This window comes from Petaurus breviceps, unplaced genomic scaffold (genome assembly GCF_028583685.1).
Source record: "Petaurus breviceps papuanus isolate PSGF00001 unplaced genomic scaffold, PetGlider_PUasm1.0 140, whole genome shotgun sequence".
NCBI lineage: Eukaryota > Metazoa > Chordata > Mammalia > Diprotodontia > Petauridae > Petaurus > Petaurus breviceps.
The window spans coordinates 43,165,291-43,189,164 of record NW_027185698.1 but is presented as its reverse complement, the minus strand read 5'-3'; the positions used below and the strand labels follow the sequence as shown (position 1 = coordinate 43,189,164).

General features: G+C 41.3%; 2 protein-coding genes across 3 annotated transcripts in view; one reads left to right on the top strand and one right to left on the bottom strand.

Moving 5' to 3' along the window:
• The window catches only part of ZFYVE28 (zinc finger FYVE-type containing 28), a 221,647-nt gene extending 217,291 nt beyond the window's left edge, over positions 1–4,356 (bottom strand). Inside the window, exon 1 of one of the 2 annotated variants that reach the window (XM_069071004.1) lies at positions 4,078–4,356. In XM_069071004.1, coding sequence (XP_068927105.1) covers positions 4,078–4,116 — 39 coding nt within the window. In that variant the 5' untranslated portion in view covers positions 4,117–4,356. The remainder of the gene's footprint in view (positions 1–4,077) is intronic. The other variant, XM_069071015.1, reaches the window with a different exon arrangement.
• An 836-nt stretch (positions 4,357–5,192) lies between these two features.
• CFAP99 (cilia and flagella associated protein 99) overlaps positions 5,193–23,874 on the top strand; it is a 172,609-nt gene continuing 153,927 nt past the window's right edge. The window contains exons 1-2 of the mRNA XM_069073304.1: positions 5,193–5,491; positions 19,234–19,360. Of these exons, the coding sequence (XP_068929405.1) occupies positions 19,250–19,360 (111 nt within the window). The 5' untranslated portion in view covers positions 5,193–5,491; positions 19,234–19,249. The remainder of the gene's footprint in view (positions 5,492–19,233; positions 19,361–23,874) is intronic.

The following is a 23,874-nucleotide window of genomic DNA, read 5'->3' as shown; positions in this document are numbered from 1 at the left end:
TAGCATATAACAACTGGTGTTCTAGATCAGTCTATAAGCTAGCACTCCATTTCATATGTATGTTATAAATTGTAACAATTCACATTTAGATAGCACCTCCCAATAGCCCTGGAAGATCGACATAGCAAGTTTATTCTCTCTTTACAGACAAGGAAACTACAGTAAAGATGATGGCATTGCCTACAGTCAAATGTGAATTGGTTTCTCGAATCAAAAGACCTAGCTTTTATAAGCTGATTCTTATATGAATTTTGACTGTTTGACTGTTCTCAAAACACTTTCCCTTTGTATACCTCAATTGCTTCAGCTATACATTAAGACCCTTATGCTAGAAAATCTCTAATTATCAGTTACAATTCTAAATTCATAGTCTAGGATGCTATGCCTAAATGTCACTCTCAAACCTTATTCATTCTCACCCCTCATATACAATGTTAACAAGCCCTCATTTTACCTTCTCTCCTTTCTTTCCCTGGACACTGACAACCTTTGCGTAGGTCCTCATCACCTCACATCTAAACTATTGCAATAGCCTCATGGTTGGTCTTCCTACCACATACTCTCTCCATTCCAATTCACCCTCTACTCAGCTGTAAAAGAGACCTTCCTAAAGAAAAGATGTGACCAAGAATGTCTGTCTCTGTCTCTCTCTCTCTCTCTTTCTGTCTGTCTCTGTCATTCACTCACTCACACACTCACACTCACACACACACACACACACACACACACACACACACACACACTCAAACTCCAGTGGATCCCTAACCCCTCCAGGAACAAATACAAAAACCATCAGCATTCAAAACTCTTCATAACCTACCCCTCTCCCTCTCATCTTTTCAGTCTTCTTACATCTTATACCATGACCCACACCACATACAAGCATACTCTGAAAGCCAGTGACACTGGATACTCCATTTCCCAACCTCAGGCATTTTCACTAGCTGTCCCATACCTCTGAAATGCTTTCTTTACTCATCCTCTTCCTTCTGGCTTCTCTTTCTATAAGTACCAGATAAAATTCCACTTTCTACAGGAAGCCTCTCCTGATTCCTATTAATTCTGGTGACTTCTCTCTATTGATTATTTCCAATTTATTCTGTATATAGCTTGTCTGTACATGGTTGTTTGCATGTTGTCTCCCCCATCAGAATAAGCTCCTTGAGAGCAGGAGTTGTCTTTTTCCTTTCTTTGTATCCCTGTTCTTAGCACTGTGCCTGGAATATAGTGGGCACTTAATAAATGTTTACTGACTCATTGACTGTGCTACTTTGACTCTGTATGATACAATCATCAAAGAAAAAGGGTTATCTCAAATAAGATTAAATTCAATTATAACCTTCCTAGTTAAAACTTACTCCCACCAATTTTCACAGATACCAGAAATGAATGAAAAGTACTGGGTTGGCTCTTTGTGGTATTGGCTAATAATGGAATAATTATACATATTGCTCTATTCTGGCAACCCAAAGATGGCACTAAAATAAAAGGGAACACAGAAAACAGCCAAACAGTGATAAAAACCTTAGTTCTATGATATACCTAAAAGGACGTGTGCTGTTTATATAGTCCTCATCTATAAAGTATTCTTCAGAGTACTCAAAACATATTAAAACCAAAACATTGCTATTTTGTAATCGATACAGTTAATGATACTACTCAACAAACAAAAAAAAAAGGTGTCTATATTTTATTTTACTTGTGGTAGAATGACTTATTTTCTATCAAATCAATAACATTTATTGAATACCTTACATACATTATCTCATTTAGCAACCAAAGAATTACAGCTTTTCAGAAACAAACAAAAGAAACCCTATAAACTAGACTGATAAAGCACTTTCACAAGTAGTATGGGAACTCATTTTGAAATCAGCTAATTTTCTGTGGAAAAACTAGCAAAATAGCCTCCTCTAAAAATACTAATATCAAGTATATTGTTTTTAGGCATAGATAAGTTATAGTGGACACAAAAGACAACTTTGTTATTTATATGTAATAAAATGCTATAGGAACATGAGCTATTAAATGTTTACACATCAGTTTTTGTGAATTTACTGCTCCAAAAAAAATCACCTTTTGGCAAAATGGTCTCTGTTTTAATTGGTGAGAAAATTATACCACAAGAAACAACATTAAATTTACAAGTACTAATACAGTGAATTCAACCAACATTAGAAACATTAACAAAATTATACTAAACACATCTGGATTTGGAAATTTGTTTCAATGTGGAGTGCATACAATATACTACACGAAAGAATAAATGTTAAAAGAAACTTTTTAACATCAAGAAAAATTAAAAACATACATTCTGAGAAAAAGTTCTGCCAACAAATTATTAGATTGTCTTCAAAAAAATAAAAATATGAACATCAATAAATTAAAATAACGTGAAAATTAATGGCTAAAGAGGTAAATGTTGGTGCTACAAAACTGTCAAAACCGGAATCAGATCTCACAGGGAGAACTTGCAGCAATTTGTCTATACAGTTCAAATTCAGTAAGAGCTTCGGTGATGCAGAAATTCTAACTTTTGGGTACCTTCTCTTGGTACCTTATTAATACAGAAAAGGCTGGGGGAGGTCGTAAATGGTTTTCTGCCTAAAGCTGGTACCTGTGCCAGAATGAATAGGCATCTCTATCATGAAAAAAAAAAAGTCTAGCATGCTTTCTTTTCAAAAAGAACTGGGTATTGCACACTGTCCCCACTCACTATTCGTATATATGCACTTTTATATGTGGTTAAATATGCATATGTTTAAGGGGTCCTTCAGCAGAGACAGGATTAAAACAACTCTTTAGCCTAAAATCAATAACTACGAGGAAATATTATTCTTACTAGGATCGGGATGTGGGGACAATTTCCTGGTACTTTGGAGGTTTGGACCAACAGAGAAGTGGTCAAAGCCAGGTCCAAAACCTGAAGCCCTGATCGGGATAAGCAGGAGCGAGGGGGCTTGTCGGAGAGTCGCAGCCGCAACTGCAAAGCTTGACCCCGCTCGGCGCCGCAGCGCAGGTTTATCCGCCCAGAACAGGTCCCGCAGGACACCCTTCAAAGAGTCTCGATGCTGCACTGGGAGGAGGAGGCAACCCCCGCCCCAAAAAAAAAAAAAAAAAAAAGAAGCTCTTCGTATCCCCAGCTTTCTAAGCTTTGCCAGCTCCTAATCCTCCCTACCTCCAATGCAAGAAGACCCCTACTCCCTTGAGGTTAGAAGAGTTAGAGGGAAAGTGACTCTCAGAATCCTGTGTCCCCGCCCAAGTCACAAGGGAGAAGGAAGACAGCATCTAAACTATCTTTCAAAACCATTTTCTTGCTACGGAAGTCACACACTGGAGAAAGCTCTGGACACGGGTTCGAGTTCCGATTCCGCTACTTGCGGGCTGAGTGACCCTGGCAAAACCCTTCCCTTTTCCATGCCTCCATTTGTAAAACAAGAAGGATAATAGCTGCGTTCTCGTTTCATGCAGGGGTGAAAGAAAGCTCTCTGTCAGTCTTCTAAGCGCTAAAACGATCTGAATTGTTATTACGAGGGAGGGGGGGGGGGGGGGGACAGAGACGTGCGGGGAAAGTGCTCAGCCAACAGTGCTAGGTCTCCACAAAACCAGCCAGGGGTGAAGGGGTGACAGGCTAAGAGAAGTCACCCCGGTGCCCGCCCGCCGGCTCAAACACGCTTGGCCACTGTCACAAGCGACATCCTGGTCCCCGGCGGGAGCCGCTGTCCCTAGTGATCACGCACGCACACACACATATGCATGCACATACACGCACGCACACACATACGCCTGCAGTGACGGACTCAGGCGGCTGGCTAGTTTTCCTTGCCCCCGGGCAGACGGAGTGGCGCGGCACGACCACCGCGTGTGACCAGCCCACGGCGCGGGCCCCAGGCGGGGCTCCGGAGCTTCGGGCTATGCTGGCCCAAGACTGCCACCGCCCACGCCCCGGTCCTCGCCTCGCCCGGCGGGGAACAGCAGGACGGGATGAGGCAGGGGCGCCCGTGCCGGCCCGAGCGCGGACACACGCGCGCGCACACACGCGCGCACACGCACTCCCTCCCCCTCGCACCTGCTCACCTTGGGCTTGTACAGCCACTTTCGGAACCTGTTCATCATCGCCTCCACCGGCTCTCGCCCGCCCCCGCCCCCGAGGAGGCGGCGGCGCCCCTGGGGACCGGCTGCCCAAGGGAGACAGGGAGACCGAGGACCACCGCGAGGACGACGAGGACGACGCCACGGCGAGGACGGGCCGGCCGCGGCGGCTCCTCCGCAGGCTGGGTCCCGGGGCGCGCGGGGGCAGCTGCCGTCGCAGCCGCCTCCTCTTTCCCAGCACTGAGCCCTGGAGGCGGCGGGGGACGGGGTGCGCGCGGCTGGGAGCCGGCGCGCGACAAGCGCTGCCTGGGGGCGGGGGCGGGGGAGGGACTAACGCTCGGGCTCCTGCCGCTGCTCGGGTTCGAGCCCAGCTCGGCGCGCTCCCCGGCTCAGCCTCCTTCCCTCCCTTCACTGACAGCCCCAAAACATTCCACAGTCACGGCTGCCTCAGGGGTTGGGCACATGCGCTGTCCGCACCGGAAGCCCCCCTCCCCTCCGCTATTCAAGCTCGTGGGAGGGGAGGTGTTGGGAATTAGAGGTGGGAGTGGACGGGGCGGGGGGGGGGGGGGGGGATGAGAAAGCCCTCCACGACTGCCCAATCACTCCTCGCAAAGTCGCGCGCTCCCGCCCACCTTTGGTTTACAGAGAGAGTGCACAACGCCCGCGCATCACGTTTCTTCTGGGTCTGGAGAAGCTCCCCAGCTCCTATTCTGAGGGAATCAGAAACCGAGGCAAATGATAAGCTTTGCTCGAAGAACTACAAGCCCCAGGATGCATTGCGAAAAGCGAGCTCTTCGGGCACCGTTTTCCTTCTGCAGAAGAATACGCTGGGAGTTGTAGTAGTTGGGGGGAGCGCCTAATTTGCGCTTTGCATTCTGGGAATTGTAGTTACTTTGCAGGCATGGGTAAAGGGGGATCGGAGGGGGAGGGTTTTCTTTTCACTCCCGGCTACACGTTCCGGTTGCTGGGCGACGGCGCACAAACAAGCATTCCTTTCGGTCTGCACACAGTTTGAGTAGTTTTCTCACATCCCCCCCTGAAGCAAAAAGTAAAAGGGTGATGGACTACAGTTCCCAGAAGACTGCGGTCTCGCTAGCCTAGGCAACGCTCCTGGTTGTGTAGACGCCAAAGGAAGATTATGTGAGTTGGAAGTGAGCAACAGGTGTCCTGACCTAATCTGTAAGGAAGGCAAGGAAGGCACTGTTGGGGAAGGCAAGTCCTGGACAGTGGAAGGAAAGGGGGTGTCCGGCAACCACGTTTTTGCCGCTCTCACCCAGCATCTTTTCGACACTTTCACTTATTCAGGACCTGGGCTGTCTCCTTTTTGCAGTTTATTCAGGCCTCTGTCTTGCTGAGACCACCCATCTTTATTTCTGAGGTGTTCCCTGCTTATTCTCAGGTACCCTTCCCCCTTCCCCAAAAGTCTAACCCCTTGGGAGATGCTGGTTTTCTGAAATTTAATTTTTTAAAAATCTGTTTCAGTTTCTTCATCTGTAACACGGGGTGGGTGTGGGAGTGGGGTAGGGGTAATTGGACTCGACGGTCTCCGAGGTTCCTTTCAGATCCAAAATCTTAGGATCTAGTGATCCTAAGCAACTTTAGGGAGTTTCTAACTTACTGTGTCCCAGTTATGTTCATACCACGGTGTAAAGAGTTTAACACACCTGAAATGAGAGATACAGAAGTTGTTGGGAATAGTGGGTGACTAAATTCTTTATATAAATTCTTTAAGCCTGAAAGTTAACTATCTATCTCCCTGTATTTTGTCCTTTATCCCATCATAGTCTACTTGGACTCTTTATAAGGGCTATCCTTCCTGCTAAGTTGCAGGCTCTTTGAAGGCGTGGACTTGAATGTAATAGGAACTTGTTAAGTAGGTGCTGAATTAGTGATGATGATAATGATCATAAATACCCCAAACCTGTAGAACTGCAGGATTTTTCTAAAAAGGAGCTGTAGGTAGGCTAAAGTGAAAGTCACCCTTTGGGGGCAAGAATTGAAAACTTGAACTTGCTCACTTACCAAGTAGGGATTTGAGTAGACTGTGATTCACTAAAGAATTTCACAGGAGAATCCCCTTCAAGGATGTCACCAGACTTATGATAAGAGCAGAAGGTAGTCAAATCATGTAAAGAGGAGGAATAACTGGAGGAATAATTCATTGCTATCCACAGTAGCATAAAGACATCAGAGAAAGGTTCTCGTCCTGGCTGGTAGTGCCCCTGCAGAGAATTTATGGAGGACATAGATACAATGGATAGGAAGGCATGGCACGAATCTTCATGAGTGGAGGGAGCATCTACATCAATGAAATTATATAGCCACTGAGGCACTCAAATGAGATCCCTGCTAATGGATGTCCAGGGAGAGCACTAACAAGTAGGGAAAGGGGCAGGACCAGAAGCCAGGCTTTACAGAGGAGGCAGTTTCTAAAGTGAACTATGAAGGAAAATTAGGAGTTTCCGAGGTAGAGATGGGAGCAAATTTGTTCCAGGTATGATGGAAGTGCCATATGAGGCCTAAGAATCATTGTTGCCAATTGGGGAAATCAGAGAAGCCTCCCTTGAAAAGGAGGCATTTGGATTAAGTTGTAAAGAATGACCAATAAGTAAGAATTAAGGGGAGATGGCATTTCAGACATGGAGGAAAGAGCAAGCAAAGGCTAATGTGGAAGAGTACAGGTCTTTTAGAGGTGGGAAGAGCTGGAACTTCCAGGATGAAGTCATTTCTGGGGTATAGCTGAAAAACATCTGTCGTGCAGCCTGGAAAAGAGGGAAGATGTAGCTGGCCTGGGCATCCTTCTTATATGGAAGTTTGGGGAGGAGCTGTCCAATCAGAGGAAGAGACCACAGGGGCAAAAGGCATGTCCATTGTGTGAGTTCCAGAGTTGGAAGTGAGCTATCAGGATCAAGAGATCTCTGGGGCATGGAAGAGAAAGTGAGGAGTGCAGCCTAGAGAAGAATGAAGTAGATAGATGGGCTGTAGGAAGATAAAAATTTAGAGCAGGCAGAATGCTACCAAATTGTGGGGGAACCTTGAATGCCAGCCAAAAGCATTTAAAATTTACTTGGTTAACCATAAGATACCACTTAGGCTTCCTGGACAGAAAATTGGAGTGACCAGATCTAAGATGCTGGCAGCATCATGAAGGATGAATTGGATATTTGAAAGAGAAGAGACTGGTTAGGTTCAGGGGAATAGTACTGAGGGCTTCTACTGGGGCGGGATGGAGGGGGAGGGGAAATGGCAGTGGTAATGAAGAAGAGACAAATTGGAGTTGTTTGAGAGATAGAGTTAATCAGACTGGAGAACTGATTGGAAGGGGGTGGGGTGGGGAGAAAGGCATTGGTCAGAGATAACCTCCAGGTTTCAAAAATACCCCCTTCTCTAGCTGTCAGCTGTCACTTGATCCCTCTGTAATTGTATTTGTGGCTTCTGTTTCTGTTGCTTTATTTTATACACTGTTGTCTAGGCAAAGTCGTCTTTCTGCTTCTACTATTTGAGGCCTTTTTTTTTTCATTTACTTCAGAAGTAGAGACTGTTCTGAGCTTGCTGGAAGGCAGACCTCTGAAATGAGCTTTGGTCTTGTGGAAAAAGCTTATTGAATTTGAAGTCAAACTGAATCCCAGGTCTGCCCCTAAATTACCTATATGACTACAGGAAAATTACTTACCCATGCATAGTAGGTACTTAATAAATGCTTTTTGGCTTGATTTTATTTAACCTCTAAGAGTCTCATATTCCCTATCTATAAAATAATACTTGTAGTACCCACCTTGTGAGTTCTTGTGAGAAAAGAGCCTTGAAAGCTTAACATATATGTCTATACTCCTTTATTACTATACCCTGTATATTGATACATTATTGTACAAAAATGCCATTTATCTATTATCTGTAACCAGAACAGTATTATTACCTCTTTTGACCTATCACCATTTTATATGAGGCTGCTTCCTAGAATATTATTTTTCCAAACATCATAGAATCACAAAACCACAGAGATGGAAGGGATTTCACAGGGCATTCAGTGTAATCCATACCTAAGCAAGAATCTACCTTACACTGTCTCTGACTAGGGATCATCCAGCCTCTGTCTGAATACCTCCAGGAATGGGAAAGTCACTTCTTCTCATAGCAATCCATTCCAATTTTGAACAGCTCTCATTCTTAAGAAACTTCATTTTCTTTTTTTTTTAATTTTTAAAGTAAAATTATATTGATCTTTTTTGTCTTTACATCACCAGTATTTCCCATATAGCCTTCCTCCATCCCAAAGAACCATTCCTTATAATAAAAAAACCAAAAAGGATAAAAGTACAACAAAACTGACACAAAAGAAAGTCTGATATTTTATGTATTATTCCACATAGAAGGAGGTGCCTTCTCATGTCTCTTCCTTAGGCTCAGACTTGGTTGTTAAAATTTCTCAGCATTTCATTTTGTTTTGTCATTTCTGTTTGTTGTTATATTGTTATAGTCATTGTGGATGTTATCTTCCTGATACTTCTTACTTCACTTTGTATCAGTTCAACTTATTCTTTCTATGTCATAGTCATCCTTTCTTAGAGCTCAGTAATATTCCATTACATTCATGCACCACACCTTGTTTATTCACTCCATGAGAGATGGGCATCTATTTTGTTCCAGTTCTTTGCTAACATTAAAAAGTCTTGCTATTAGTATTTTCGTTTACATAGGACCTTTCTTGTTGACTTCTTTGGAATGTATACCTAACAGTGAATCTCTCAGTCAAAGAGTTTAGCCATTTTCATTACTCTCTTCCAGTAATTCCAGATAACTTTCTAAAACTGTTGTAATTCACAGCTCCACTAATAATTCATTAGTGTGCCTCTCTTTGCATAACTCCTTCAACATTAACTTTTCCCATCTTAGGTCTTCTTTGCTAATTTACCTGGAGTACAGGGAAACCTAAGAGTTATTTTTATTATCATTTCTACTAGTTATCTTATCTATCTTGGCTATTAGATCTCTCAGATCTTTTTGCATATTTGATACAAAAAATTATCCCTGTTGACCGCTTCCTTTTTAAAAAAAATTGTATTCATTTTGTTCATGTAAAGGCTTTCAACCTCATTTTATCTTTTATAATCACCTCTTTCCTTTGTTTGGTGAATGATTCATCCCCTAGCCATGGCTGTGAAAAGCACATGATCTGTTTCTCTTCTAATTTTTTATTATGGTATGATCTTTAATATTCAGGTCATGTATCCATTTTGAATTTATTGCAGCATATGGTATAAGGTGTTGAGCTAAACCTAATTTCTGCCATACCACTTTCCATTCTCCTCAGCTCTTCTTGTCAAATAGAGAGGTTTTTCCTAGGTAATTTATATTTTCAGGTTTATCTAACACTGGGTTATTGAGTTTAATTATTTCTGTTTCTTTCCTCTCTAGTCTATTAAGAAGTTACATTTTCAAAGAGGCACTTCACCAATGTGTGGATTGGTTTTATATGAAAGTGCCTTTGTTATGAGGTTTTGTATATCTTTTAAAATTGGGTGGTGGACTTGGGGGCATGGAGGCTAATAGTAGTGTTGCAAGGGTCAATGAAACATTTAAAAGAAAATGCACAGAAGAGAACGGAGGAAAATGAGGAAGAAACAAAACAGTTTTTAATATAACATGGCAAATTGATCATATATCTTTTAAAAAGCAAGTTGTATGTATTAGAGATTCACAGACTAATATGCAGTCATCTTTTTTGTTCTGCTGTATATATGGAAATATTAATTTTATGTGGAAATACTACTTTTTTTCTTTTGGAGTTTGCTAAACTCAGAATGTTAAAAATTATTTAAAAACCAAAGAGATATTTGACATTAGAGAGTCACTGTATCTGAATCTCTTTCCTACAAAGGAATAGCTTTAGTTTAGAGAGCTAGGTGATATGGCCTATCAGTGCTCTGTTCCTGGACTCAAGAAGACCTGAATTCAAATCCTGTCTTAGTCACTGAGTGACTGTGTGACCCTGGCAAGTCACAACCTCTGCCTGCCTTGGTTTTCTCATCTCTAAAATGGGGGTGATAACAGTACCTACTTCCCAGAGTTGTGAGAAACAAATAAGATAATATCTATGAGACATTTAAAGTGATATAACAGTGCCAGCTATCATTATTACTCAAATGAACTATTCTGATAACATCACTAGAAGAAATAGCATTGAGATATGGCAAAAGTCTGACTCACAGATTCCATTTTGTTTTCATTAGAGCAACACAAAGGAAATCTCTCTCTTTCTCTCTCTCTCTCTCTCTCTGTCTCTCTCTCTCTCTCACACACACACACACATACACACACACAGAGATAACTCAGCATAGTTATGTTTCATTTGTTTGTCAAAAGCAGCATTTTTCCTACAAACTTTCTTGGTTTAGATTGTAAACATGCGATATGACAGTGCTGGTGAATGATGAGTAAATTATTTGGAGTTGGAAAGTGAGCTTAAATACTCTCTGAAAAATGTAATAGTCATTTATTTACTGTAATACCATGCAAATCACATTTTGTGAGAGAAAGTAGATGTACCTGAAAAGAAAAAAAAATCTTCCCAAAATTGTTCCAGTAAAAAATAGATTGTTATTCCATGTTTTTCTTTTACTGGTGATTTTTGAAAGTTAATATGAATATATGGCTGTTTTCTCTTGCTTTTACTGATTTCTTCTGCTATTCCCTTTACATCCTTCCTCTTCCCAAACATGATTGATCTTGTTCAAATAAAATAATATATGTAATCTGCTTAAAATGCCAGATATTATTATCACTTAATGTTATTGCATACAAGAAATAATAGTTTTTCCAAATATTTCTACTGAATTATTTTCTTTTCTTAAGAATTCAGCCTAGGCACCACCTTGTTCCTGGAGCCTTCTCCTATGCTCCACACCCAAAGCTTCATCCCCCAAGTAATGCCCTCAATGACAGTAATCTCTTCTTCCTCAGATTTTCTGAAAGCACTTTGTCTAGACCTCTCTCCATTGTCTTTATCTCATTCTTTTCTGGGATTACTACTGGTTTTTGCATGTGTCATATCCTTGCTGGAAAGACCCCTTCCAGCTCTAACATTCAGAGTGTGGGGGATCACTTCTTTTATTTGACATGGAAAAGTTTAACTATATACCAAGCATGTGTCTTTTCAGGGAGTTGACTATAAAATCAAGGCACAAAGCTAGAGCAAGATGTAGGGTGGCTATCAAGTGTCAGGAGTCAGGTCAGGCATCAGGAACAAAGGGGTCAGTCTTCAACTGAAGAATATGCAGACTGAAGTCAGAACAAAGCCATGGGTCAGAGATCACTGGGGAGAGAAGGGACAGTTAGAGGCAGATCCTAGAAGACAGGCTGATGATTGGGAACAAGGAAAACTGTCTTGTCCTTCCCATGCTGGCATAAAGGGAGTTATCCTGAGATATAGGGACCAAGAACACAGAGAAAGCCACTGGACAATGAGAGGCAAGTCTAATCAATAACAGTGAGAGTCTAAACAAGGAATCTAGACACCAATTTAACAATTATTAAGCGCCTACTAAGTACAAGACACTAACAGGTGCTAGGAATACAAAGACAAAAGTCCTTTCCCTCAGGGAACTTATATTCTACTGCGAGGACTCACTATATCCAAGGCAATTTGAGTAAGGAGAAAGCAGTAATGAGGCTATGGGGAAGAAATCAGGAAAGTCTTCAAAGAAGAGGTGGCATCAGAGCTAAGCCTTAAAGGAGGTTACTATTCTAAGTCACAAAGGTGAGAAAAGAAGAGTTTGTACCAAAATGATCTCCCACGGAGGTGGGAGATGGGATATCTGCTCTGATAAATAATTAGTGTAATTGTAAGGTTACATGAATAGGATTAATATGAAATAAGAAGAGACAAGTAGGTTAGAGCCAGATTGTAGAGAGCTTGGAATGACACCATTGAGCTTGCATTTTAGTTTAGAGGCAATGTAGAACCACCAAAGATTTAATTGGGGGAGGGAGGGATATAAGCAGTCCTGTTCCTTAAGAAAATCATCTTAGCAGCTGGGTGGATGGTTTAGTGAAGAGTATAACTAGAAGCAAAGTGGAACCATGGAAAGAACACTGGCTCTGAAATCAGAGAACCTGGGTTTGAATACCACCTCGGAATAGTCATACTACCTAAGTGACCTTGGGCATGTCCCTGACCCTCCTTGGTCCCTGACTTATTCATCTACAAAATGAGGGGATTAGACTAGATGACCAGTAATCTTCCTTGTGTGTGTCTTTCCCCATGAGAATGTAAACTGCTTGAGAGTTTTACTTTTCCTATTTATATCCACAATGCTTTGTTGTTGTTCAGTCATTTCAGTCACGTCTAACTCTTAGTGACCCCATTTGGGGTTTTCTAGGCAAAGATATTGGAGTGGTTTGCCATTTCCTTCTCCCACCCATTTTACAGATAAGGAAACTAAGGCAAAGAGAGTTAAGTGACTTGCCCAGGGTCATACAGCTGGTAAGTGTCTGACGCCAGATTTGAAATCAGGAAGAAGATAAAAAGTCTTCTCAATTCCAAGCCCTGCCCTCTATCTACTATACTACATGACTGCTTGTGGCTCCCAGTCAGGGAATTAAATCCTGGTATCCATGTGACAGGCAGAGATATTCACCACTATACAAATATGTGTGTGTGCACATGCTTCATTTACTCAACAAATGCTTGTTGACTTGACATGATGAGAAAACGTACCCAAATCAATCACCCCTAAAAAATTCAAAGTGAAGCCCTAGAATTATCAATTGTTTCACCTTTTGATACAAAAGACTCCACAAAAACAATGTGAGATGTCACAAAAGAGACATTATAGTTGCTCTCTAGACCCATGCATAGATCTGGCAAATTTATCCCATGCTATTACCCCAGGACCTCCTCTCAGATTGCAAACCTTCTTTTCCTATGTCAGCTTCCTACAGACATTTGCTCCAAGTTTTTTGGGGGGAGGATTTTTTCACCCCAAAGTGTTTGACAATAAAACTAGTTCCATCTGCCATCGCACCTTGAGCCTTTGCACTAATTGCTGGCATTGGGGCGATTTGGTGGGGAAAACACACACCTGGAGATAGAGGATCTGGGTTTGAATCTCATTTCTGCCATGGCCATGTTAGCTGTATGACTTTGGACAGGTAACTTAGAATCGGAGATTTAGAGCTTTAGAGGCCAAACTCCTCCTTTTACAGTTGAGGAAACTGAGACCCAGAGAGCTTAAATGACTTGCCCAGGAACATGCAGGTAGCAGATGTCAGAAGAGATCTAAACTCATGCTCTCTTACTCCAGAGTTTGTACTCTTTTCACTAGCCTTTCATGGTCTATATTTTCTGAATTGTAAAATGATGGGGTTGAACTGAATGACCTCCTAGGTCTCTTCCAATTCTAAAGTCTTGTTGGCTTGAAATTATTTTATTCACAGCTATGTGGGTTAGGGAGCTTCTCCTTTAAGAAAGTGTCATGGCCTGCACCTACCACATGGAGAGAATTATTTATCTAATAGATTCTTAGTTCAAAAGTATTTAAAATTAAATTGTCTGGTACTTACCACTTAAAATGGAAAAGAAGTACTTCAGCCTAGTTCTCCCAGTGATCCAATCAGTACATTGTAACAATAACGTTATCCTATGCTTTGGATCCCTGATTTGACTTAGAACATGTAGGCCTTACTCATTTTAACTTCACTGACAATTGCATATGTAAATAACTTTCAACAGTCTGAAAGACAGCATGAGCACAGAAAAGTAAAACAATAAAAAGACCTTCTTCTAAAATAATAGTAATAATGCTGATCACATGCTGCAAACCTAATTCTCTCCCCCTCCTTCCTGGGCTGCAAGCCGCCTTCATTAAAAAATGTCACTTGTTTGCCATGTGCTTCAGGGAACACCAGGAGATTTCTGCAGAAGGGTGACAGTGTGGGGAAGGCAAAGGACAATCTTCCCCACTGCAGGGACCAGACGTGAATGCAGAAACCAGCAGCAGCTGCAGGCAGAAGGGTGCTCATTAACTTTGTGTTCTAGTCATGTCAACCTAACAAATGGAAATGCCGGATTGAAACAAAGTAGTGAAGAAATAGGTTAACTATGTTCTTATATCTAAAGGATTGGGAAGAAACAAGGACACCTAGTTTAAGATCCTAACAACCAAATAGTTTGGGACACCATACAAATATATTTCAAGTAAACTCTGCCAGCCTTATTCAGGGATTGTGGGCAGTGTGTGATTTAAGAACTATCAGGAAGATAAAAAGATAAAGGAAATTCTTCCTCACTCCCTATTATTCTCTATTTAACCGTCATCACAGCCTGGTATTCCACTCAATGTGGATGCTTTTGAGTTAACACTATACTTGCTGGGCCTCAGTTTTCTCACTTGTCAAAAGGAAGATGTTGGATGAGATGGTCTCTGGTCCATTCCAACTCTAAGATTCTATGAATCTTTGTCAGAAGGGTTAGTGACTCTCATTTTTTCATGGTAACAGCGTTTTTTGTTGTTGTTTCTTTTTGAAGGGGTTGGGGGGAAAGCAGGGCAATTGGGGTTGTGACTTGCCCAAGGTCACATGGCTAGCAAGTGCCAAGTGTCTGAGGGTGGACTTGAACTCAGGTCCTCCCGACTCCAGGGCTGGTGCTCTACTCACAGTGCCACCTAGCTGCCCCCATGGTGACTTAGTTTAAATGACACTCCTTTGCCCAGAATCAAAGAATCAGAGAGTTGGATAAGATCTAGTCCAATCCATATTTGAATAAAAATCTCCTCTTCAATATTCCTGGCAAATAAGTTATCCAAACCAACACAGGTTGCTTTTGAAGGTTCGTTTGCTCAAGCCTTTTTATTTTTATCTTTTCAGCAATATTGGATTTTTTTTTATTTGACAGATTTGAACTAGACAAACAGGCACTTATTGAGCTTATGCTTCTTAAATTGCTTATTGTTGGACACCATAGGTAGAAATTGGAGAAAAATGAAGATCTTTCCTCATCCAGAAAGTGGGACTTTAACAAAGTTACAAATGACTTTAACAAAGTTATAAATGAGAAGGGAATGGACCTTGATAGATTTGTGGTAAAAGTGTATTTCAGGATTTTGAAATACCATAGATGTAAAATCCAAAGGATAGTAACGGAATGAAAGTGTCTTGACTTTCCTAAAAATACATGATCCAGATAAAAGAATATTGTGTCTGGAAATTTCAAATACATGTGCCCTGAGGTTGGTGGGAGCAAAGCTTTAGTAAGTTGTCATATTAGTATGCAAGTAAGAATATATCTGGAATGCCCTACTTCAAAGACCATCTGGAATGCCCTACTTCAAAGACCAGCCTCTTTGGTGAGGGTAACCCTCAACTAACTCGGGGTACAAAGTCCCAAGCATAGTGACACCATGCAAGATGCCTTGGGGAATAGAAACAATGATACAATAATAGCTCACCTGGCTGCCTTTTAAAGGTTGGAATACCAGAAGAGAAAGGGAAATGCCCAACATTAATGAATGCTTCCAGGGCTCTAAACAATGCAGCCCCCTCCTCCTTGAAGCTCTGAGGTCTAAATTGTATTCTATAAGCAACAGGATCTGCAATAAGGCTCCCCCATGGCAGCCTGTCTGTTCATAAAGCCTTAGACTCTCTTCCTTAAATTTCCCATAATATGCCATTTCTCATGCACCCATAAAGTCAGCATGTGCAGATCTGCATTCACTGGTTGTCTCAGTAACTTTTCCTCTATATACTGCTGACTCATCTTAATGTTCTCCAACTTCACTACTAACTCTGGCCATGGTGCTGACACAGAAGAGAAACAGAAGCATAAGAAGGTGGTTGAGGCAAGGAAAAAAAGGTTAATAACCTTGTTATCAACACTAAAGAGGCTGAAGATATTGTGAAGTACTACAGGGAACCAGTCAAGAACTCAGGGCAATGAAGTGGTATAGTCAAAATGTCTGGCAAGAGGTGCATTGTTGTGGTACCATTACAAGACTACTAGGAAAGAAAAATCATGGAGGCTGCAAAAGGAAAGGAATTGAAGACCAATGGAACCAATGCATAGACCAGAAATTTTCCAGAAAGGAAAGAGCAGATATCAAGGTATTTAAAGGGAAAATGCACCATAGGATTTGATGAACACTTCAGAAGAGTCCAGGATTCCAAACCTGTATGGGCACAGTGGTGATTGGAAAGTTGCCAGTGAGTGAGGAAAGGTTAGGGTAAAGGATTACTTGATTAGTCCTTGCCTTATTAAATTTCAGATGGAAACAAGACATCCAGGCTACTGTATCAGCAAGACAGGATTTAACAATCAAGGAGAGGTCAGTTAGAAAAAAGAACTCCAGAAATAATCATGATTAAGGAGTAATAAGACCACAATGAAACAAGCCATTAGTTATGCTTAGTGAAAATGTATTCAAAAGTAGGAAGGAGGATATGCCACTTATGACCTCAGTAAGAATGGTTACAGGCATTTTAATGTTTTATGAACTATGTTAGTTCTCTTGTGGCCCTTCTCCTAATCAAAACCAGCCCCCAACTGTGCCTCCCTTTTCCAGAAAGTTACTAATGTTCATTGCCTTTGCTTCCTTCCTTTCTCTTCTCCATCCCTGGATATTTTATTTCCAATCTCATCTGAAACTTCTCTGCAGAATTGCCAGTGATCTCTTAATTGCTGAATCTGTTAATCTTTTTTCAGTTCTCAAACTTCTTAACTTCTTTGAAGCCTTTGACACAGTTTGTTGACTGCCAATTCCTCCTGGATCCCTTTTCCTCCCTAGGTTGTGATGACAGTGCACTCTCTTGGATCTCCTTGGACCTCTCTGAATGCTGCTTTCTCAGTCTCCTTTTCTGGTCATCATCCATCTTGCTCCTAGCTCTGACTCTTGGACAGAAAACCAAAGAGTAGAACACCCAGCATATGGCACACAGTGTCTATGTTCCAGGCACCACTGGAAGGGATAGTTCTTCTGCTTTACAAAGGGAAATTATGACATAGACTCCTCTTTAGGTATGATTGAACAAGGGAGCATCTGAGAGGAAGTGGTAGACACTGTAAAATTCTACAGAAAGGTTAAGAAGGATGAGGATTGAGAAACGGTCATTAAATTCGGCAGTTAAGAGATCATTAGTGTTTTTGAAGAGGGAAGTCTCTGTTGAATGATGAGGTCAGAGTCCAGATTACAGAGGGTTTAAAAATGAGAGAGAGGAGAGAAAGTGGAGGCACCATATGTAGATGACTTTTAGAAGAGTTTAGCCACAAAGGGGAGGGTAGGTATAATAGCCAAGATGGTCAGATCAAGCAAGAGTTTTTTAAGCATGAGAGAGACATGGGGGTGTTTTACAATAGGAAATTAGTCAGCAGACATTGTCATCCAAATTGAAGATGAGACAGAGACATTAGTGATGATAGTGGGGACAACTATCATCATAACTATGTCTGCATCGTGTGAGATGAGGAGGGGAGGAGAAAGGTGAGCTCTTGGAAAATGGTCCCAATTTTTTTTCAGTGATGTATAAGGCGAGTTCTTTAGCTGAGGGCTTGGATGGATAGGATGATATGAGGGGCTTAAGGACAGATAAGATTTAGAACAATCAGTGAAAGATGGGGTAGTAAATTGATTAGGGAGCTGGAAAAGGATTGCCTTTCTGCAGTGAGGGACCAGTTGAAATTAGGTAATGGAATGATTAATATTCTGTATCATTTTCTTATTGATTCTTTTTACAAGTAATTGATTTTGTTCTGTAATTGCTTAAGTCATGGGTCTTTGTCTCTGAACTTGGTTCAGAATTCAACTGGTATGAAATGGGTTAAGCTTAAAAATTCAGCTCTCCTGCTAATCACTGAGCTATTCTTCATGTGAACTCAAGTCCGATTTAGTATCTTTACAACCACCGAGCTATCCTTTAAAGTATGTCTGGCTTGCTGTCCAAAAAGTCTGGACTACGACTGCACCTGGGCTCAAACAGTAAGCACTTTTTAGTCTCAGGAGAGAAAGAAAGGACCCTTGCTCACCTCCCCGCCCCCCCCACCCTCCATTGCCAAACTTCCAACTAATCATACTGTTCCCTGGGCCTCCATGATGTCATCTACCCTGTTCTCTTCTTTGTTCTGTACTCCCCAAAACCTAAAAAATGGAAACTCTCCTCTTACTCAGGGTCTTTGGCATAAATGGAGGCAAGCCACCGACCCTTTCATTGATAGTCATCATGCCTTCTATAACAAAATGTTATCTTGCTCAAAAAATTGCCTCAGTTTTCCTTTTAGTTAAATTTTACACATGAGAGAAACATAAATTTTTAGTGAACCAAGTCAGCATCATTTTGGTTTCCTCCAGAAATCAGAATAACCAGAAAATGGAAAGAGTGAGAAAGGAAGAGGGTGTTTAACAATAATTATGGCCAAGAATAATTATGGAACAGTCATTTTAGAGAGCACAGTAGAATTGGGGCAGATCTGGAGTAGGACATTGGGAGGAGATGAGGTTAAGATGGAGAGGAGTAAAAGACCAGCGAGTTAGGTCTGAGCAACAAGACTGGCACATCCAAAGCCAAAGGTTAAGAGTTACTGGGATTGAGCACCTATAACGGGGTGAGAATATGCTAACCATAGAGAAGTGAGCCAAGGCAGAATATTAGTTAACAGAGAGAGGTTCATCCATTTAGAAAACCACATGATTAGATAGTTCAAGTTTAATGGATAACTGGTAATGTTTTGTCCTTGAGCAGATAAGGGTATGAGAATCCAGTCACTTAATTTCTCTATGCTTAGTTTCTTCCACTGTAAGATGGAAATGGTTATACCTGTATTATCCACTGCACCTCATAGAGTGGTTGTGAATGTCAAATAAGATAATGTGCATTAAGAACTTTATAAACTATACAGTGCTGCATATATGTGTATATATGTGCATATATATGCATGAGATATTAGTTGATAAATATACATATGTATATTGCCTATATATGTATTTGTCAGTTGTCATTAATGCCTCCCTCTTCATGTGCTTGGTACTTTTTAGTCTTTTCCTCAGATAGCCCTGACTATTGACCTATAATGTATAGTAACATAGCCTTGTGAATTTCTCATTTTGTATGAATATTATAAAGAAAGCATGAAAAATTAACAATTTCCTTCCATTTTAGAATTTTCACTGCAAAGATGGCTTCTTTTAATAAATGTATCAAACCCATCATTGAACAATTGGACAAATTTAATCCTGAAGCTGACAGTCCTGAGCATGTCCTAGAAGAGATGTCTACCATTTTGCAGGTATGCTAAATCTCTGGTACTGCGCTGTTTTCTCTCCAAAGTTTAATTGATGAGATAGCAGATTGTATCCATGATGTGCCGTAGGTTTTTCATTTGCTTATTTTTCCAAGAAAGGTTACATTTATATTCTATAAAGAAAAGAAAAGAAATTGGATTATGACTTTGAAAATGTATTAGAGTTAACACTGTAAATTTGTTTTAAATAGTTTTCAATAATTGGTTCAAGAGTTGGCGTAACTCTAATTATAATTTTAAAATATAATGTTTTTAGGAGCTAACTTTTTCCACTGAATGTACTATAATTATATCTTTACATTACTGACATTTTCAAAGGATTTAAAGCTATTCTTTAAAAAGCCTTAGAAATCAACTAGTCTATCACTCTGATTTGAAAAATGCAAACCCAGAGAGGTGAAGGGACACCACACAGCAGTAAATGGCAAAGCACTTGACATAAGTTCAGGAAGACAAGGGTTCAAATCCTGCCTTAGACACTTACTGGAACCCTGAACAAGTCACTTAAGCGTTTTTTTCCCAGCCTCAGCTTTCCCATCTGTAAAGTGGGGATAATAACAGATCCTACCTCACAGAATAGCTATGAGGATCAAATTCAATAATGTATATAAAGCATCTCTCCTCTGCTATTCTTCTCACTATATAGAGCTTGTTTCACTTATTTTTCTCTATAGGACTTCTCAGTGCATAAAATTTGTTTGTTTTTTACTATTTGTCAAAAAAACATCATTCATGACACTTCAGGTACATTTCTCTATACCCAAATGCACTGAAAGAGAAAATATAAATAATAAGTTATATTGATAATTAATAATAACAAAAAATAGAAATTAATAAAGAAGATATGTTTGTATGAAATGACAGGATCAGAGTAGCTCCTCTTCCTCCTCCTCCTTCTCTCCCATCCTCACATATACCCCCTCCTCTGTTTAAGAGATTGGCTAGCAAGCTTGTGAAGTCAAATCCTTTTAAGCCCTTCTCCTAACTGGATGTGATCTTTCCTCTTTCCTCTTCCACCAAGTGCTTTGTTTGCTTCTCCCATATTTTATGTATTTCTGATATTTTACTTTGCATCATAGTTATTATGACAAGCCAGGTAACCCTGGGCAAGACCTCTCAGTCTCAAGTTCCTAACTTGTAAAATTGGGATAATAATAGCATTTACCCCAAGCTTGTTGTAAGGAGCAGATGGAATCATGTGTTTAACGCCCTTTGTAATACCTAAACCCCTAGTAGGGTTGCCTATACATAGCCTGGAAGGAGGAGGAGGAGAAGGAGGGAAAGGAGGAGGGGGGGGGAGAAGGAGGGAGAGGGAGAGGAGGAGGAGGAGTTAGCATTTATGTCGTACCCACCGTGTGCCAGGCATCATTCTAAACGCTTTACAAATCTTCTCTCATTTGATCCTCACAACCCTGGGAGGTAGGAGTTATTATTTTCCCCATTTTACAGTTGAGAAAATAGACTGACAGAGGTTAAGTGATTTTCCCAGGATGACACAGCTAGCAAATGTCTAAGACTGAATTTGAACTCAGGCTTCTCGACCCCTGGCCCAGTGCTGTCCCCTCTGCACCACCTAGCTACCAGTAGACCCGTAAGCTCCACAAGGACAGAGACTGTGTCGGATCTAAACTTCGCATCTCCCCCAGTGCCAAGCACCAATATTCTATTTCATGAGCATTTGATTCAATTGAATCCAGAAATGTGTTTTCCCTTCTGTGGCCTGTTTTGACAGAGAGGCAGGTGAGAATGCTTGAGCAACAGTCAGGAAACCTGAGCTCCAGCAGCAGCTGTACCCCTTTTTTGAGCAGGTCCTTTCTCTCTGGGTCTCAGTTTCCCCAGATTTGGGGGGTAGCCACAAAGAACTCCAGTTCCTTCCAACTCTGATACTCTACAGCTTGTCCTGTTCTCACCCCATAGCAATACATATCGCATTTTACTGTACGTACATGGTATCTTTGCTCACTGAGAGGTTTTATCTGATTGTTGGTCCCATGGGATTTAGCAAGCCCAGGATTCAAACCCAGGACATCAGACCACAAATCCATTGTTTCTTTCGTTATCCTGCCCTAATGGCAGTAAGAAAGAAACTGTTATTATCCTCATTTTTCAAGTGGGAAAACTAAAGCCTAAAAAAGAAAGCCACTCTCTACAAGTTATTAGTTTAATAAGTTGTCAGCTGTTCAATGGGAGGGGGAGACCTTTTAGAGAAGTGCAGAGCTTGACTTCTCAGATAAAATCCATACATCAGAAGCACTTCAAATTGGAAGGTGGAATAGAGGAACAGAGTAAGGCTGTGGCCAATGAAAGCTGGCCACCCAGGACAATGGTTCAGAGTAGTAGGAGTAGCTCACATCATGCATTTCCTAAAGCAGTTACTGAGCTCCAGCTAAAGATGCTGACGGCTAGTAGTAATTCTACCTTCGTGGGCAGGAAACTGAACCCTATCACACTGAAGTTCAGCTTTAATGTTAGGAACAAAGTGAGGAGACTTATAGCAGAGAATGAGCCTGTATCAAGGCCTGCTCTAAATCTAGGCCTCCAAATAAGGCCTAACACTCTCAAACATTTACTGCTGGCCTTTATTTAGAAAAGATGAATGCAATAGGACTTTATATCAAAGAATCTCAATGTATTTTTATAGGCATGCAGTAGTTAACATTTCACAATAGCTCCATAAAATTCATGCTGTTTCCCTTTCATTTAACATGTCTCTATTTTACAAGGAAGTAGAAACAGACATTTTTGATGGTTTTAATTTGTAACATGGGCCCCTAAAATCTCTGATCATTCTGTCTCTCTGGAGCTCCTTAATACTTTTTCCTCCAGGGCTCCCTCTTCTCTCTTCAGCCTGACCACGACTTCCAGCCTGTCTGGTGTTGGCCTTTGATCTGTCTTGGTGCTTCCCTTCTTCAGCCCTGTTCTAGCTTGGCTCCATCTGCTTGTGACTGCTCAGGAATGCTAAAGACTCCCCAGATGTCACCGTCCTTTTTCCACTCCTCCAAGCTTGTACAGCCTGATCTACTCCCACAGGAATATGGCACGTTGGAACTTTCTAGAACAACAATATCTGCCTCATTATTGTAAGCATCTGATGCCACACTGGAAAGCTTCATTGAGGGCAGGTAATCCCTGCTCATGTTCTGTCATCTCCACCTCTAGTTAAAAAGTTGCATTCTCTGTAAATTTATAGCTGCATAGGCATATCTGTAGGCATACATCATAAATATCCATGAATCTGCACAAGTTATCCCAAATATGCAGGCCACCTGCAAGTACATAATATACATTACGTACATTTCATCGATGTGCATCATCTGGCTAAGTGTACAAATTCCTCTCCTTTTACCAATATGTCAGGTGTGGTACCCCCAGTTGGATCATTCTGGCTTTTCTGTGGAACATGCCATCCATTCACCATTATAGCTTCAGACTCACTGACCTGTAGTCCCAATACTCAACCCATGAATGGCCCAAATAAAAGTCTCATTGTCTCCAGCCACCAGAGTCAGACTTCAGAGGTCAGTGACCCCTGCTACCTTGGAACTTCCACAGGAAAGAAGAAACCCTTGCCTTCTGCCTTCTCCTCTATTTGAGCAGAGGTCTCCCTGAAAGTGGAGAGCCAATTGCAGTATCCCCATCATCCACATAGTAATCCAGACCCCTTCTTTATGGCTCATCATCTGGCACCAACTGTCTGTCTGCCACTGGTGGATGAGCACTTTTCAGAGCTAGTTTCCCTGGATCACTGTTATTTCTTCCTTTCTGGTTGCCAGAACATCTGAATTCCCCTATCAGAAGCAGGTGTACAGAGGCCACAGCTAGTCAGACAGCTTCCTTCAACTCATCTTCAGTCAAGTGATCTAGCAGTTATATCTCCACTTTTCCCTCCTTCTGGGGTTTTAAAACGGATCTATAGGTCAATGTAGCTCTTACCCAAATATGAGCATCTATGGAGTGAAGCCTCTGATGTCCTCCATGATGGTTCTATACGCATGGTCTGGAAATGCCAAATATAACTCCACTGAGCCATTTGATCATGTTCAGTAATGTCATTAAGACATGAACTATGGGGGCGGCTAGGTGGCGCAGTGAATAGAGCACTGGCCCTGGAGTCAGGAGGACCTGAGTTCAAATCCTGCCTCAGACACTTAACACAAAAACTAGCCATGTGACCTTGTGCAAGTCACTTAACCCCAATTGCCCTACCTTCTCCCCTCCAAAAAGCAAAAAACAAAAAAAACAAAAGACTTGTACTATGTCTCTTTGAGGTTGTAAACATAGTTCTAGATTTCTTGATTCCTGCCAGGGATCATATCTCCTTGAGAACCTCATTCTCAAAATCTCTGTGTGGATCAGAATGAACATTGGCATGGAAGCTATTTATTAAGAGATACTTTTATTCAGATAGCTTGGTTTACAATAGAAGCTTTCCTGGGTCGGCCTATACATGCTAGGTAAAATGGTCTTTCATTTCTAGGATGTTGCTTGTATTCTTCCTA